The 15,896-nt window shown below is 38.7% G+C and overlaps 1 protein-coding gene across 1 annotated transcript in view; it reads right to left on the bottom strand.

The window, feature by feature from the left end:
* Positions 1 to 15,896, bottom strand: part of CPA6 (carboxypeptidase A6) — a 544,128-nt gene that overhangs the window by 150,005 nt on the left and 378,227 nt on the right. Inside the window, exons 4-6 of the mRNA XM_007949714.2 lie at positions 15,643 to 15,757; positions 7,996 to 8,097; positions 4,779 to 4,883 (exon numbers count right to left, since the gene is read on the bottom strand). Coding sequence (XP_007947905.2) covers positions 4,779 to 4,883; positions 7,996 to 8,097; positions 15,643 to 15,757 — 322 coding nt within the window. The remainder of the gene's footprint in view (positions 1 to 4,778; positions 4,884 to 7,995; positions 8,098 to 15,642; positions 15,758 to 15,896) is intronic.

Below are 15,896 nucleotides of genomic sequence, written 5' to 3'. Positions count from 1 at the left end.
ATACAGCCTCCTGAAGAACACTGCCCCAACCCTTCAAGGTATTGTCACCTAGCTGGTGCTGTAATTGTGTTTTCAGGAAGCCATTCCATCGTTCTATCAAGCCAGCTGCTTCAGGATGATGGGGAACATGGTAAGACCAGTGAATTCCATGAGCATAGGTCCATTGCCACACTTCATTTGCTGTGAAGTGAGTCCCTTGATCTGAAGCAATGCTGTTTGGGATACCCTGATGGTGGAAAAGGCATTCTGTAAGTCCACGGATGGTAGTTTTGGCAGAAGCATTGCGTGCGGGGAAGGCGGATCCATATCTGGAATAAGTATCTTTTCCAGTAAGAACAAAATGCTGTCCTTTCCATGATGGAAGTGGTCCAATGTAATCAACCTGTCACCACGTTGCTGGCTGATCACCCTGAGGAATGGTTCCTATCGCGGACTTTGTGTTGGTCTCTGCTGCTGGTAGATTGGGCACTCAGCAGTTGCGGTAGCCAAATCAGCCATGGTAAGTGGGAGTCTATGTCACTGAGCGCATGCATAACCTCGATCCCTGACACCATGGCCACTTTGTTCATGAGCCCATTGAGCAATGACAGGAGTAGCTAGGGGAAAAGGATGGCTGGTTTCCACTGAATGTGTCATCCTATCCACCTGATTGTTAAAGTCCTCCTCTGCAGAAGTCACCTTTTGGTAGGCATTTGCATGAGACATAAATACCTTTACTCCTTTGACCCATTCAGAGAGATCTATCCACATACCTCTTCCCCATACATCTTTATAACCAATTTTTCAATCATTCTCCTTCCAAGTCCCAGACCAACCAGCCAAGCCATTAGCCACAGCCCATGAATCTGTATATAATTGCACATCTGGCCACTTCTTATTCCATGCAAAGTGAACAGCCATATGCACGGCTTGAAGTTCTGCCCATTGGGAGAATTTCCCTTCACCACTGTCCTTCAAGGAAGTCCCAGAAAAAGACTGCAGTGTCGCTGCTGTCCACTTTCAAGTGGTGCCTGTATATTGCGCAGAACCATCTGTAAACCAGGCACGAGTTTTCTCCTCCTCAATCAACTGATCATAAGGAACTCCCCATGAGGCCATAGGTGCAGACTGGGAGAGGGAAGGTAATGTGACTGGAGTGGAGATCATAGGCATTTGGGACACTTCCTCATGGAACTTACTTGTGCTTTCAGGTCCTGCTCAAGCCCGATCTCTGACATACCACTTCCATTTAATGATGGAGTGCTGCTGTGCATGCCCAACTTTATGACTCTGTGGGTTAGACAACACACAGTTCATGATGGGCAGCTCAGGCCTCATGGTGACTTGGTGGCCCACGGTTAGGCTTTCAGTCTCTACTAAAACCCAGTAACAAGCTAAAAGCTGTTTCTCAAAAGGAGAGTAGTTATCTGCAGAGGACGGCGGGGCTTTGCTCCAATGAATGATGAATCCAAGATCTCCAAGCCGAATGGTAGACTGTTCACTCATGGACAGTTGTAGGCAGCACAACAGAATCTTGATTCACAGAAGAGTGTCTCTTTTCTGAGGATGTCCATATATATACTGAAAGGAGGCCACACCCCCAGAGAAACTCCCTTTCAATGGATTGGTTGCTCAAAACATATACATCTGATCTCTTCATTGGAACAACCTACATCATAATTGCTTAAACCACACAGAATTGTGGTCCAGCCAAGCTGATGCACAGCTCCAACTATCACATATGGAAAGGAAAGAGACCTTGAGTAAGCAAAACACTATTCAAAAAGAATGAAGTAAACCTACTCAAAACCTACTATACAGTCACAGTAGTCAAAACAACATGGTATTGGTACAATGACAGACATGTGGACTAGTGGAACAGAATTGGAAATCCAGAAATAGATCCATTGGCCCACGGTCAGATGATTTGAGACAAAGGGCTGAAATCCATTAAATGGGAAGAGATTGTGTGTTTAACAAATGGTGCTACTAAAACTGGATATCTATTTGCAGAAAAATGAAACAAGATCTGTTCCTCACACCATACATAAAAACTAACTCTAGATGGATCAAAGACTTAAACGTGAAACCTAAAACCATAAAGTTCCTCAAGGAAAAAATAGGGGCAAATTTATGGCAGAAAGAGACTGTCAAACATAACTCAAAATGCACAAACAGCTGAAGATAAACTAGATGAATGGGACGTTCCAAAATTTATAGAAAACACCAATAGCTCAACAACAAAAAGACAAATAATCCAATTTAAAAAAATGGACAGAAGATATGAATAGACACTTCACCTAAGAGGATATTCAGGTGGCCAACAAACTCATGAAGAAATGTTCACTATCATTAGCCATCAGAGAGATGCAAATCCAAACAACAATGAGATACCATCTTGCCCCAGCACTAATAACGAAGTTCAACAAGACAGAAAATAATAAATTCTGGTGAGGATGTGGAGAGATTGGGACTTTCATACACTGCTGGTGGGACTGTAAAATGATACAACCACTGTGGAAAACAGTATGGTGATTCCTTAAAAAGCTGGAATTAGAAATAATATTTGATCCAGAAATCCTATTACTAGATATATATCCTAAAGAAGTGAGAGCCAGGACAAGAAAAGATATATACACACCCATGTTCGTGGCAGCAATATTTACAATAGCCAAAAGATGGAAACAACCTAGGTATCCCTCAACAGAAGAATGGATAACCAAACTATGGTATATAAACACAATGGAATATTATGCAACACTAAAGAATAATGTAGAATCTGCAAAACACCACATAACATGGATGAACTTGGAGGACATTATGCTGAGTAAAATAAGTCAATCACAGAAGGACAAATATAGTATTAGCTCACTTTTGTAAAAAGTCAAGAAAAGATTTATATATGGAAGGAAACTTTCTTTGTTGGTTACCAAGGGTGGGAACAGAGGGCAGAGAACACTGTAAAAAAAAATATATACATTGATTCATGTCACTTTAGTTTTGTGTATTTCACTATACATAAATTATATTTCAATAAAATACATTTCTTAAAAAAGGATATGAATTATTCAATATACTTAGAATAGTTTGAAAATTTTCTTATATTTATAAAATTAAGGATTGTTTTATGGATTTATTAGGGGGAGGGAGGCAGTTTTGGGCAATTTGATACATTCTTGACATTTGTAAAAGATATTTTCCAGGACCTGCTGAGTCCTCAAAAATCACAAAATTTACTAGACACATAATTTCTCCACAAAACACTATAAAATATGACTGTAATATTTAAATATCCTTAATGGTTCTCTGTAAGTACGGGACTAAACCAAACTCCACCAAAGTCACTGCTGTCAAGTTGGATCTCACTCATGACGACTCATCCTTGGCTTTCTGAGGTGGTATGGAAGTAGAGTCCCCAATCTTCCTTGTGAGGAGTGGCTGGTGGGTTTGAACTGCTAGCCTTCTGGTTAGCAGTTAAATGCCTTAGGCACTACACCATCAGAGCTCCCACAGGATTAAAGAAACCTGTAATATTATTTTTTCTGGCTAAGAATCTTCATTTCTTTTGTCTCCTTCATTTTCAATACCAATACTAGTAATTTTTGTGGTTGTCTAAGATTCCTTTTTTCTTATTTTTAAACTAAGAACTAAGGTTTAAAAAAAATCATAAAAGTTACTGCATTCTTAACAAAAAAATAAAGAAATATCAAATATTAGAACATATGAAGAAGTTGGGCCAAGACATAGGTTCACTCTTGATAGGGACCTAGTCCATATACTAGTCTCAGAGGGCTCATGGTTCACCTGAAGCCTTCAGAAAAGGAGACATCACTGAGTCATCAACCTTTAGGGTCACTAAAAAATAATTGCAACTGAGAATGATAAATTCTGAGATGCTGAATGTCTTTGCCATCTAAATGACAGACTCGTATCAGGAGAGCACAATGCAATCACTTGCTTACATTGTTACTGTGAGCATATGCGAGATCATCCTTTTTTTTTTTGAGGGGGGAAGCTAAGAGGTAGGACTTACTGAGCTAAAATATCATGAATTAGGTTTTTATCCTCTTGATGTCTAACTAGTTGTGATAGTAAAGGTTGTGCATCAGCTTGGCTATTATTCTAAGTGATTTAGCAGTTATGATGTAGTTATCTTCCATGATGAGATCTGCTGTGAACAATCAATCAACTGAAAGAGTTTCCTTCAGGGTGTGGCCTGCTTCCAACATATATGGAAAAGCTCTGGAAAGGTGTCTGGCTTTTTGCTCAAGATCTCACATCTGGCTCATCATCATCTGGACTTGAACCAGTGGCCTGTCTTGTCGGCCAATCTTGGCTTCATCAGGCCCTGAAGCAGTGTAAGTTAGGAGAAGCCTCCAGCTTGATGTTTGATCCACAGACTTGGGACTTGCCAACCTCTACAACTGCGTGAGCCATTTCTTTGAGATAAATCTCTTTTTCTAAGCTTCACTGGTTTTGCTTTTCTAGGGAACCCAGCCTAAGACAGCTGGCATGATTGGTTCTGAATTTGTCACAAATTCACAAAGGTTCTTCAGATTCTTTCCCTCTAATGAGGGTTGGCCATTCTTATCTCTAAGGGCAGAAATGAGGATAAACTGACCCAGGGGTTATAAGAGGTCTTTTATACACATGAAAGCAACTCACACAATCCAGGTGTTAATCATTCAATCCTGTATTGCTGGCTTCACATTCCCACCTTTGTTATTTGAGCAAACTAAAAACACATGGGAAGCATGGACTAGCTGAAAAATGGTCATTGTGTAAAGGGTTTAACTTACTTCTTTTGCAAACCACTGACAAAAGGCAGGACTGATCCATTCTCTTGCATGAATACCACAGTCTATCCAGACAGCTCTTTTATAAGCTCGGGATCTTCTGCCCAGCTGAAAATGAAAGTGTTCATAGTAACCAACTCAAGCTTTTATTTTGGATTGACTGACCAGCATAATTCAATAAGCTTTCAGTATAATTCTTCACTATGGTTTGGTTCACTGAATGGTAACCCATAAAAAGGACAAAGATTTCCTTGGGGAGTCTCAGGCTTGTTTATGCAGATACAAAAATTTCTCTAATTACAAATCTAATACATAAGAAAGAGAGAAATCCTTAAAATAGGTTTGCTTCTCCATTTTAATATGTGACCCATTTTAAAATGTGACAAGTGAAAAGTAAAAAGCTAAAATGTCTCTCTCTCTTCCTCCCCCCCCTCAGGAAGCAGATGTCTTAAAAAAATAGCTATTTTATTTTTTCTAATAAAGGGACAAAATGGAAACATAAAATAATATGCTAAGATTGGTAGATTCAAATGCTAGATTATTCTTTATAAATCCTTCATATCAATATTATTTACAACTTGGTTTCAAATCCAGTGATCAAGAAGTAGCTCTTGATATATATTCATAGGAGACCTAGTTTTCTTTCATTCATTAGTTTATTCAACTAATATTTCAGGACATCCTTTTCCATTATGATAAAATATATATAACAAAACATTTGTCATTTTAATTTTAACCATTTTTAAGTGTAAATTCAGTGACATTAATTATATTCACTATGTTGTAAAACCATCCACTATTCATCTTCAAATGTTTTTCATGCCCTTAAACAGAAACTCGGTATTCCTTAAGTAATAACTCTCCATTTGTGCCTCCTCCTAGGCTCTGACCTCTAATAAACTTTGGTTTCTATGCATTGCATTGGCCTAGTCTAGATATTTCATGTAAGTGGAGGTAATGCAGTATTTGTTAAGACATCCTTTTTAAGGTCAGATACTATGCTTGCCACTGAAGATTCAAAGATGATGAAAAGATAAGAAACAAATGCTAATGGGAGGATAGACATGAAATCATTGTATATGAAAATGGTTAAGTAACCATGGGAACATATGAGATGCATGTTTCTTTTTTCCTGGGGAGTAAAAGAAGGTGTCTTGGAAGAGAAGCACTTGAATACTTGAGCAAGACTTGAAGCTTCCCTGGAAGACAAATTAGAGGAAAGTATTTCAAGCTTAGAAGGGAATCTGAGCACAGTATTTGAGGAACTGCTTGTAAAATATAAAAGTATGAGGAAGGAAGGAATGACAGATTAAACTGGATTAGAGGCAGTGGACAAATGAAATCCTTGGATGCCATGAAAAGGAGATGTGACTTTATCCTGTATCTGACAGGGAGGCTTTGTGTGGGTGTGTGCATGTGCTCAAGGTCATACAGTAGTGCAGAGAATGGATACAGAAATAAATTAGGGCAACAACAGTGGGGACAGTAGGTTGGCACAGATCCAAAAGATATAATAATTTTTTCGGTGGTAGATTTAATAAAGGAGAGGAATTTAGGATGAAGCAGGATGACGCTAATGTTTCTGAAGTGGTAGGATCATGGTAGCATTCTCATATGAGAGGAAGTTATCAGGCTTTGGAGAGAAAGGTAATTTCTGTTGAATATGTTAAGTCTGTGGCTAAGACACTTGCCTGCTAATCAGACGGCTGGCGGTTCAAACCCACCAGCCACTCCTCGGAAGGAAGGTTGGGCAATCCTACTTCCGTAGTGATACTGCCTCGGAAACCCAAGGAGGGGTTGCTATGAGTCGGGGCCGACTCGACGGCACATAACAACAACAACAACAACAACAACATGTTAAGTCTGAGGAGCTTTTCTGAATATCCAGGTGAGAATGTGAGGGAGCAATAATGTACAGTGGACTCCACTGGATAAAAAATTCTGAGATGATTGTTGAAACCATGGGGTAGATAGGTCTAACTATACAGGATTCACAGAGTGAGAGGAGAGTTCAGGATAGAGTCCTGGGGATTAATTACAATCCAAGGAAAGTACATCAAGTTTGGTCAAGTGGAGGGCCAAAAAATTTGGGAAAATGAGGGAAATTCTCAGTGACATGGGAAAGGATCTGATACCATAGTGCCTAAGGCACTTGACTGCTAACCAGAAGGCTGGTGGGTTTGAACTCCTCGGAAGGAAGGTTGACCAATCTACTTCCATAGTGATACCGCCTCAGAAACCCAAGGAGGGGTCGCTATGTGTCAGGTCTGACTCGATAGCACATAACAACAACAACAACTCAGTGACATGGATCGACACAATAGCAACAATGAGCTCTTAATGTATCAATGATCATGAAGATGGTGCCGGACTGTGCAATGTTTCATTCTGTTTAACAGAGGGTTGCCATGAGGCAGAGAAAACACGACTACAACAAAAAGCAACAAAAGAAAAAGACAAGAGAAGAGGAGCCAGCAACTGAGACCTGAGGGAGTGGTGAGACAGAGAGAGAGAGAGAGGAGGAGAATCAATTTGGAGTTAACAAGTACAGTTTTGGAAGTGTTACGAAGGCAAAAGTTGGTGAATCAAGGTCTGAATGGTAGGCAAAGGAAGCAGAAACAGTGAATAAAGGTAATTTTTTTTTTTTAAAGTTTGGCTGAGAAGGGATGGAGAGCCTATAGCTAGAAGAGAAGCAGGATCAAGGAATGAGGAATGGTACGAAGCTTCTAACCCATTCACACAGTTTTGGATTGCTTTATCCTACCAAACCCAACCCAACTCACTGCCATGGAGTTGGACCCAACTCATAGTGACCCCTCCTTGAGTTTCCGAGGCAGTATCACTACAGAAGTAGATTGCCCAACCTTCCTTCCGAGGAGTGGCTGGTGGGTTTGAATCTCCAGCCTTCTGGTTAGCAGTCAAATGCCTTAGGCACTATGCCACCAGAGCACCTTATCCTAAATAACTGTGAAGGCTATTGATTGTGTAAATGCATCAATTACTTCTGAAAATGCTAGAAACAGTATTCTCTGGAATACTCAATGGCAAATATTAAACATGCTCAAAAACCTGAGGGTGAACTTTCCTTAAATTATCAAATGGTCTTAAATATGAGACTCTTATGCAAGGCCATTTCATTTCTTTTCCTCATAAGTCATAGTTTAAAAAGATGAATGTTTGGTAAATATCTTTTATTTAGCTAATGATTTCTTATTCTCACCTTTAAAACAAAAAGAGATCTTCCCTCATATGATTTTCCAATAGAGAACATCTGAATGAGGCCTGAATAGGTTTTATTCAGATGATGCATCCAGTTTTGAATCTAAAAGCAAAATGAATAAGAACCATGTGAGACTATCACAATGATGGAGCTTTTAGAGAACAAAAGGTAACAAAATGACAACAGTAAGTCCTGGAACTCAAAAGGGCAGACATAGAACATAGAATTTAATAAAAACTAATTTTGTATTTCCCCTTCCTTTGGGATACTTAAATTGATTTTTCATTGCTTGCCTTTGTCAATAGTAGCTTCATCATTTCATGTTCTTCCCTCTTTAACCCATACCTTTTCATATACCACACAGTGCTTATATACCATTAACAGCTTAATGGCAGAGTTTTATGGAAAATTAATAGTTGTGTTCTGGGATTCTTTTAAAAATCAAATCCTATTTCCACCCCTTCCCCCTAAGATTTAATGTAATAAATCAGCTTTAGGAAAACCATCCAAACTACTTGAAAATGTTTATTAAAGACCTATATATTTTAATTTGGCACTGAAAAGATCCTAAGAAAAAGGCATTATCTTTTGCATTTAAAGATTATTATTCTGAGCCACATGTCGGAGGACATGCTCTTAGAGTAATTTTTTTTTTTCAGTAATAGTGATAAATTTGCATTGATTCATTTATACACATTTATCTGTCATCAGGAAAAAGTCTATTTGAGATGGGTGAATATGGCACTTAGAAAGATCAGTGACATTTCTGACATACAAACCCTGTAAAGGAGTAAGAAAGTCACACAAAGTATCCCACTGTTTCGTGATGTTGTTCTATGATATGAAAGAAAGAAAGGGTCTGTGTTGAAAAATGTCTCAGAAAGTACTTATATTTTCTTATTTAGTTTTATAATCAGGAAACTATATATATATATCCATAAATTTAATTTTATTTTAGTGCATGTTAATAGCATTTCCATGTGCCAAGTTATTTAAAACTTTTCCATTGCTTTTAATTTCAAGATTCTAAAAATGTTGAGATGTGAAATATTTGGAAATAATTTTGAAAGGAGAGTCATTATAAAGAAAACCAAAAACATGACAGGATCTCATTAATTCTGTCTGGCATTCCTTTGTTCAATTTAGAGGAAGCCTGGTTCATCGATTAGTAAATGTATGCATTCATTCATTCTGTCAAGAAATCTCAATTGAGAGGTCTGTATTTACTCATTACTAGGGATACAAGGGGAGCTCTGGTGGCATAGTGCCTAAGGCATTTGATTGCTAACCAGAAGGCTGGAGGTTCAAACCCACGAACCACTTCTCAGAAGGAAGACTGGGCAATCTACATCCAAGTAGATTGGAAACCCAAGGAGGGGTCACTATGAGTCAGATCTGACTCTACAGCAGTAAGTGAGAGATATCACATGGATAACAAGGAAGATATCACCTGCCCTCGAGGAACTTGTAGCTTATTAGGAGAGAAAGACATTAACTAAATAACCACACAATTAAGAATGCTGATAATTATCACATCCATGTGCTATGGGGCCATTCAGTACTCTAGGGTGATGGAATGTTGACAAGGATGTCACCTAGCCTGGAAGATTAGAAACAGCTACTCTTTTGCTTAAGCTGAGGTTGTAATAAAACTATTCATTGTCCAGGTGAACAGGAAATGATGTGGTGGTGGGGATGAGGTTGCTGCTGTCTTCCAAGTAAAATAAATAAGAGGATATCTAAAAAAAAAAATCATTTTGAGAATTCAAAAGATGCCCCACTGGAGGCACTCACTCCGTTATGCCAAGAGATTTGGAAGACAACTAAATGGCCAACTGACTGCAAGAGATCTATATTTGTACCTATTCCAAAGAAAGCTGATCCCACAGAATGTGGAAATTATCAAACAGTATCATTAATATCACATGTAAGTAAAATCTTACTGAAGATAATTCAAAAACAGTTGCATCCAGAGGTACAAGCTGTATTCAGAAGAGGATGTGGAACAAGGGATATCATTGCTGATGTTGGATGGATCTTGGCTCAAAGCAAAGAATACCAGAAAGATGTTTACTTGTGTTTTATTGACTATGCAAAAACATTTGATTGTGTGGATCATAATAAATTGTGGATAATATTGAGAAGAATGGGAATTCCAGAACATTTGATTATACTCAAGAGGGACCTGTACATAGACCAGGAGGCTGTTGTTCAAATGGAGCAAGGGGACACTGCATGGTTTAAAATCAAGAAGAGAGTGCATCAGGGTTGTATCCTTTCACCATATTTATTCAATGTGTATGCTAAGCAAATAATCCGAGAAGCTGGACATATGAAGAAGAATGTGGCATCAAGATTGGAGGAAGAATCATTAATAACCTGTGATATGCTGATGACAGAACTTTGCTTGCTGAAAGTGAGGATGACTTGAAGCACTTACTGATGAAGATTGAAGAATATAGTCTGCATTATGGATTACATCTCAATATAAAGAAAACAAAAATCCTCACAACTGGACCAATAAGCAGCATCACGATAAGTGGAGAAAAGATTGAAGTTGTCAAAGACTTCACATTGCTTGGTTCTACAATTAATGCTGATGGCAGCAGCAGTCAGGACATCAGACAACATATAGCACTGGGCAAGTCGGCTGCAAAGGACCTTTTTCAAGTGCTGAGGAGCAAAGATGTCTTCTTGATGACTAAAGTGCGCCTGACACAAGCTGTGGTATTTTCAATCACCTCATATGCATGAGAGAGCTGGAGAATGAATGAGGAAGACAGAAGAAGAATTGATGCTTTTGAGTTGTAGTGCTGGCGGAGAATGCTGAAAGTACCATAGACTGCTAAAATAACTAACAGATCTGTCCTGGAGGAAGTGCAGCCAGAATGCTTGGAAGTGAGAACGGCCAGACTTTGTCTCACCTACTTTGGTCACGTTATCAGAAGGGACAATTCCCTGGAGAAGGATGTTATGCTTGGTAAGGTGGAGGGTCAACGAAAGAGGGGAGGGCCCTCAACGAGATGGATTGACAGAGTGGCTACAGTGATGGGCTCAAGTATAGCAAGGAATGTGGGACTGGGTGGCGTTTCATTCTGCTGTGCATAGGGTCACTATGAGTCAGAGAAGACTCGATGGCACCTGAAAACAACAACAACATTCAAGGTCTTGAAGTGCCACAAATGAGGCTTTTGGAAGTCTCAACTGTGCAGAGACTAGGAAAACATCAAAGTTCACTTTTACTTCTCAACCAAATCCTCGCCCTGAAACTCTGGCTAACTACTTTCCATGGCTTTTACTTTCTTTCTAAACTTTATTTTGTTATTATTGTTGAGAATATATACAACCAAACATACACCAATTCAACGTGTACAATTTAGTGATTATATTCCTTGAGTTGTGCAACCATTCCCAACCTCCTTTTCTGAGTTGTTGAGAAACACAAACTCACTGCCCCCAAAAGATGTCATGTAATATTTTGAGTTTCTGTCATCAATTTCATTGCATATACCCATAAAAACCAAAACCTATTGCTGTTGAGTTGATTATGACTCATAGAGACCCAGTAGAACAGAGTAAAACTGCTCCATAGTGTTTCCAAGGCTGCAAATCTTTATGGAAGCAGGCTGTCACGTCTTTCTCCTCTGGAATAACTGGTGGGTTTGAACTGTATAACTTTTGGTTAGCAGCTGAATGCTTTAACCACTGCACCACCAGGGCTCCTTTGACCACATACAGGTAGTTCTTTAAAAAGCATAATGCTCAAGGCAGACATTTTTTACTAGTTCAGCCAAACTATTGTTTGGTTTTAAGATAACTTCATTGTATATTTTTGGTTTGAGATTTAAAGATTATCTCAGGGAAATAGTTTCAGGGGTTCACATACCCCTGATGGCTCCAGAAAGTGTAGAGTCCAGAAGAATTTAAAATTCTATTCCATTCTTTTTCCCCCTTTTGATCAGGATTCTTCTCTACAACCTTGATTCTTCTATAGAACCTTTGATCAAAATGTTCAGTAATGGTAGCCAGGTACAATCCAATTCGTCTGGTCTCATGGCAAAGGAGGCAGTTGTTCATGGAGAACATTAGCCACACATTCCATATTTTCTTCTTATTCCTGACTCTTCTTCTCTTCTTCTTCTGTTGCTCCAGGTGAATAGAGACCAGTTGTTGTTCCTTGGGCGGCTGCTTGCAAGCTTTTAAGACCCTATGCACTACACAATGAACTAGGAGGTAGAACACATGCACTAATTACATTATTAACACAGTTAACTGGGATGTCCCATGAAACCATGACCCTAAACCTCCAAACCAAGGAACCAAATCCCATGAGGTGTTTGGATGTATATAAGCAGCCACTCTTCTTCTTCTTTTTTAATCATTGTTGTAAATACATCACACAACTTTTGACAACTCAAATTTTTGCAGGTGTACCACTTATTGACTGAAAGATTCTGTGTGCAAAATATTGAATGATACAGGAAACATGAAAAGAAGATGGAAGGAATGCACAGTCACTGTATCAAAAAGAATTGGTCGATGTTCATCTATCTCAGGAGGTAGCATATGATCAAGAACCAATGGTATTAAAGGAAGAAGTTGAAATTGCTTTGAAGGAATTGGCACAAAACAAGGCTTCAGGAATTGACAGGATATGCATCGAGATGTTTCAACAAACTAATGCTCTTATTCATCTATGCACAGAAATTTCAAAGACAGCTACCTGGCCAACTGAGTGGAAGAGATCCTTATTTGTACCCATTTCCAAAGAAAGGTGATCCCACAGAATGTGGATATCATTAATATCACATGCAAGTAAATAAAATCTTGCTGAATATAATTAAAAAATGGTTGCAGCAGTATATTGACAGATAACTTCCAGAAATGCAAGCTGGATTCAGTAGATGATGTGGAACGAGGGATATAATTGCTGACATCAGATGGATCTAGGCTGAATGCAAAGAATACCAGAAAGATGTTTACTTGTGTTTTATTGACTATGCAAAAGCATTCAGTTGTGTGGATCATAACAAATTATGGATAATATTGAGTAGAATGGAAATTCCAGAACACTTAATCATGCTAAGGGGGAACCTGTACATAGACCAGGAGGCTGTTCAAACAGAACAAGGGGATAGTGTGTGGTTTAAGATCAGGAAGGGAGTACATCAGAGTTGTATCCTTTCACCATACTTACTCAATCTGTAAAATGAGCAAATAATCTGAGAAGCTGGACTATATAAAGAAGTGCATGGCATAAGGATTGGAGGAAGATTCATTAACAACCTGTGATATGCAGATGACACAACTTTGCTGAAAGTGAGGATGAGTGGAAGCACTTACTGATGAAAATTGAAGATTACAGTCTGTAGTATGGATTACATCCCAACATCCTCACAACTGGGCCAATAAGCAACATCACAATAAATGAAGAAAAGATTGATGTCAAAGATTTCATATTACCTGGCACCACAATCAACACCAACGGAAGTAGCAGTCAAGAAATCAGATCATGTACTGCACTGGGGAAATGTGCTGCCAAAGACCCGTTTCAAGTGCTGAAAAGCAAAGATGTCTCTTTGAAGACTAAGGTGTGCCAAACCCAAGCCATGGTATTTTCAATTGGCTCATATGCATGTGAAAGCTAGACAATCAATAAGGAAGATCGAAGAAGAGTTGATGCTTTTGAGTTGTGATGTTGGCGAAGAATACTGAAAGCACCATGGACTGTCAGAAGAACTAACAAATCTGTCCTGGAAGAAGTGCAGCCAGAATGCTACTTAGAAGTGAGAATAGCCAGAGCCAGACTTCATCTTACCTACTTTGGTCATGTTGTCAGAAGGGACCATTCCCTGGAGGATATTATGTTTGCTAAAGTGGAGGGTCAATGAAAAAGGGGAAGGCCTTCCACGAGATGGATTGACACAGTGGCTGCAACAATAGGCTCAGGTATAGCAAGGATTGTGAGGCTGGCACAGGACTGGCCAGTGTTTCATTCTGTTGTACATGGGGTTGCTATGAGTCGGAGCCAACTTGATGACACCTAACAACAATAGCATGTTTTTAAATCAAGAATTGTGAGTCCTACTTTGTTGAAACATCTTTCAACATTGTTTTAGCTATTCAGGGCTCGTGCCATTCCATGTAAAGTTGAGGATTGTTTTCTATTTCTGTAAAGAAAGTGGTTGGAATGTTGATTGGGATTGCTTTGAGTCTATAGATCACTTTGAGTAGTATTGACATTTGACAATGTTAAATCTTCTAAACCATGAACAACTTTCCACTTAAGTCTTCTTTAATTTCTTTCACCATGTTTTATAGTTTTCACAGTGTAAGTCCTTCACATTCCTCATTAGATTTTCTTTTAGGTATTTTATTCTTAGATGTTATTGGAGGTTTTTCTAATTTTTCTTTCAGATTTCTCATTGCTGGTATACAGAAACCCAATTAATTTTTGTTTGTTGACTTGTACCAACAACTTTGCTAAATTTCTCTATTAGCTCTAGAAGTTTTCTTGTGGCTTCCGTGGCTTTCTGTTCATAATTACAAGAACATTATCTCACTCTTTCATTTCACTTCCCATGTCCATTATAAACCAAAAACCAAACTCACTGCCATTGAGTTGATTCTGACCCATGGTGACCCTTACGGGGTTTCTAAGGCTATAAATCTTTATGGAAGCTTCCTTCCACAGAGCAGCTGGTAGGTTTGTACCACCGATCTTTTAGTTAGCAACCCAATGCCTTAACCACTGTGTCACTAGAGCTACTTTTGTCCATTATAGTGGTGGGAAAAATAGGTGAAATTCTAAATTATCTTGCTACTTCTTACTTCAGCATGAATTGGACCCCAAGATAAAGAAAACAAAATAGTCACAACTGGACCATAAACAACATCATGATAAATGGAGAAAAAATTGAAGTTACCAAGGATTTCATTTCACTCGGATCCACAATCAATGCCCATGAAAGTAGCAGTCAGAAAATCAGATGGCTCAGCAAATCTGCTGCACAAAATCTCTTTAAAGTATTAAAGAGCAAAGACATCATTTTGTAGAATAAGGTATGCCTGACCTAAACCATGGTATTTTCAATTACCTCATATGCATGTGAGAGCTGGACAATGAATAAAGAAGACTGCAGAAGAATTAATGTATTTGAGTTGTGGTGTTGGTGAAGATTATTGAATATACTATGGACTGCTAAAATAATAAATAAATCTGCCTTGAAGGAAGTATAACCAGAGTGTTCCTTAGAAGTGAGACTGGCCAGATTTGTCTGTCTGTCATACTTTGGTCATGTTGTCAGAAGGGAACGATCCCTGGAGAAGGGTATTATTTTTGTTAAAGTACAGGGTAAGTCAAAAAGGTGAAAAGCCTCAATGATACGGATGGACACAGTGGCTGCAATGATGGGCTCAAGCATGGCAACAATTGTGAGGATGGTGCAGGCCCAGGCAGTGTTTCATTCTGTTGTACATATGGCCACTATGAATTTGAACCAACTCAATGATGCCTAAGCAAGATAAGAACTATATGTATTCTTCACATAGCCTCTGTCTCTCTCTTTATGCCTCTCCCAATCCTTATACCTAAATGATAAATAGGTGCTTATGAGAAAGCCATCAAAGCTTCTTTTGATTACTTACTTCTTCTAAGGAGTGATAAACTTCATAATTATATCCAGGAACAGACCTTCGATTTCTCTGGGTCTGCAAGCTGCTTCCCTTTTCCAGTGCTTTCTGTAGATCTTCTATGAGGACCCTAGATATAAAATGATAAACATAATGAAAAGTCAGTTGAGGTAATACATACATACATATATGGTTGATATTTTAAGGAATTGGCAAATACATTTTGTGATGTGGAGAGTTTGAAATTTGTAAGGTAGGCTGAATACCTA

Source organism: Orycteropus afer, unplaced genomic scaffold (assembly GCF_000298275.1).
Source record: "Orycteropus afer afer isolate SDZICR_OR568_19922 unplaced genomic scaffold, OryAfe1.0 scaffold00252, whole genome shotgun sequence".
Lineage (NCBI taxonomy): Eukaryota > Metazoa > Chordata > Mammalia > Tubulidentata > Orycteropodidae > Orycteropus > Orycteropus afer.
This window is presented reverse-complemented; position numbering and strand designations above follow the sequence as displayed.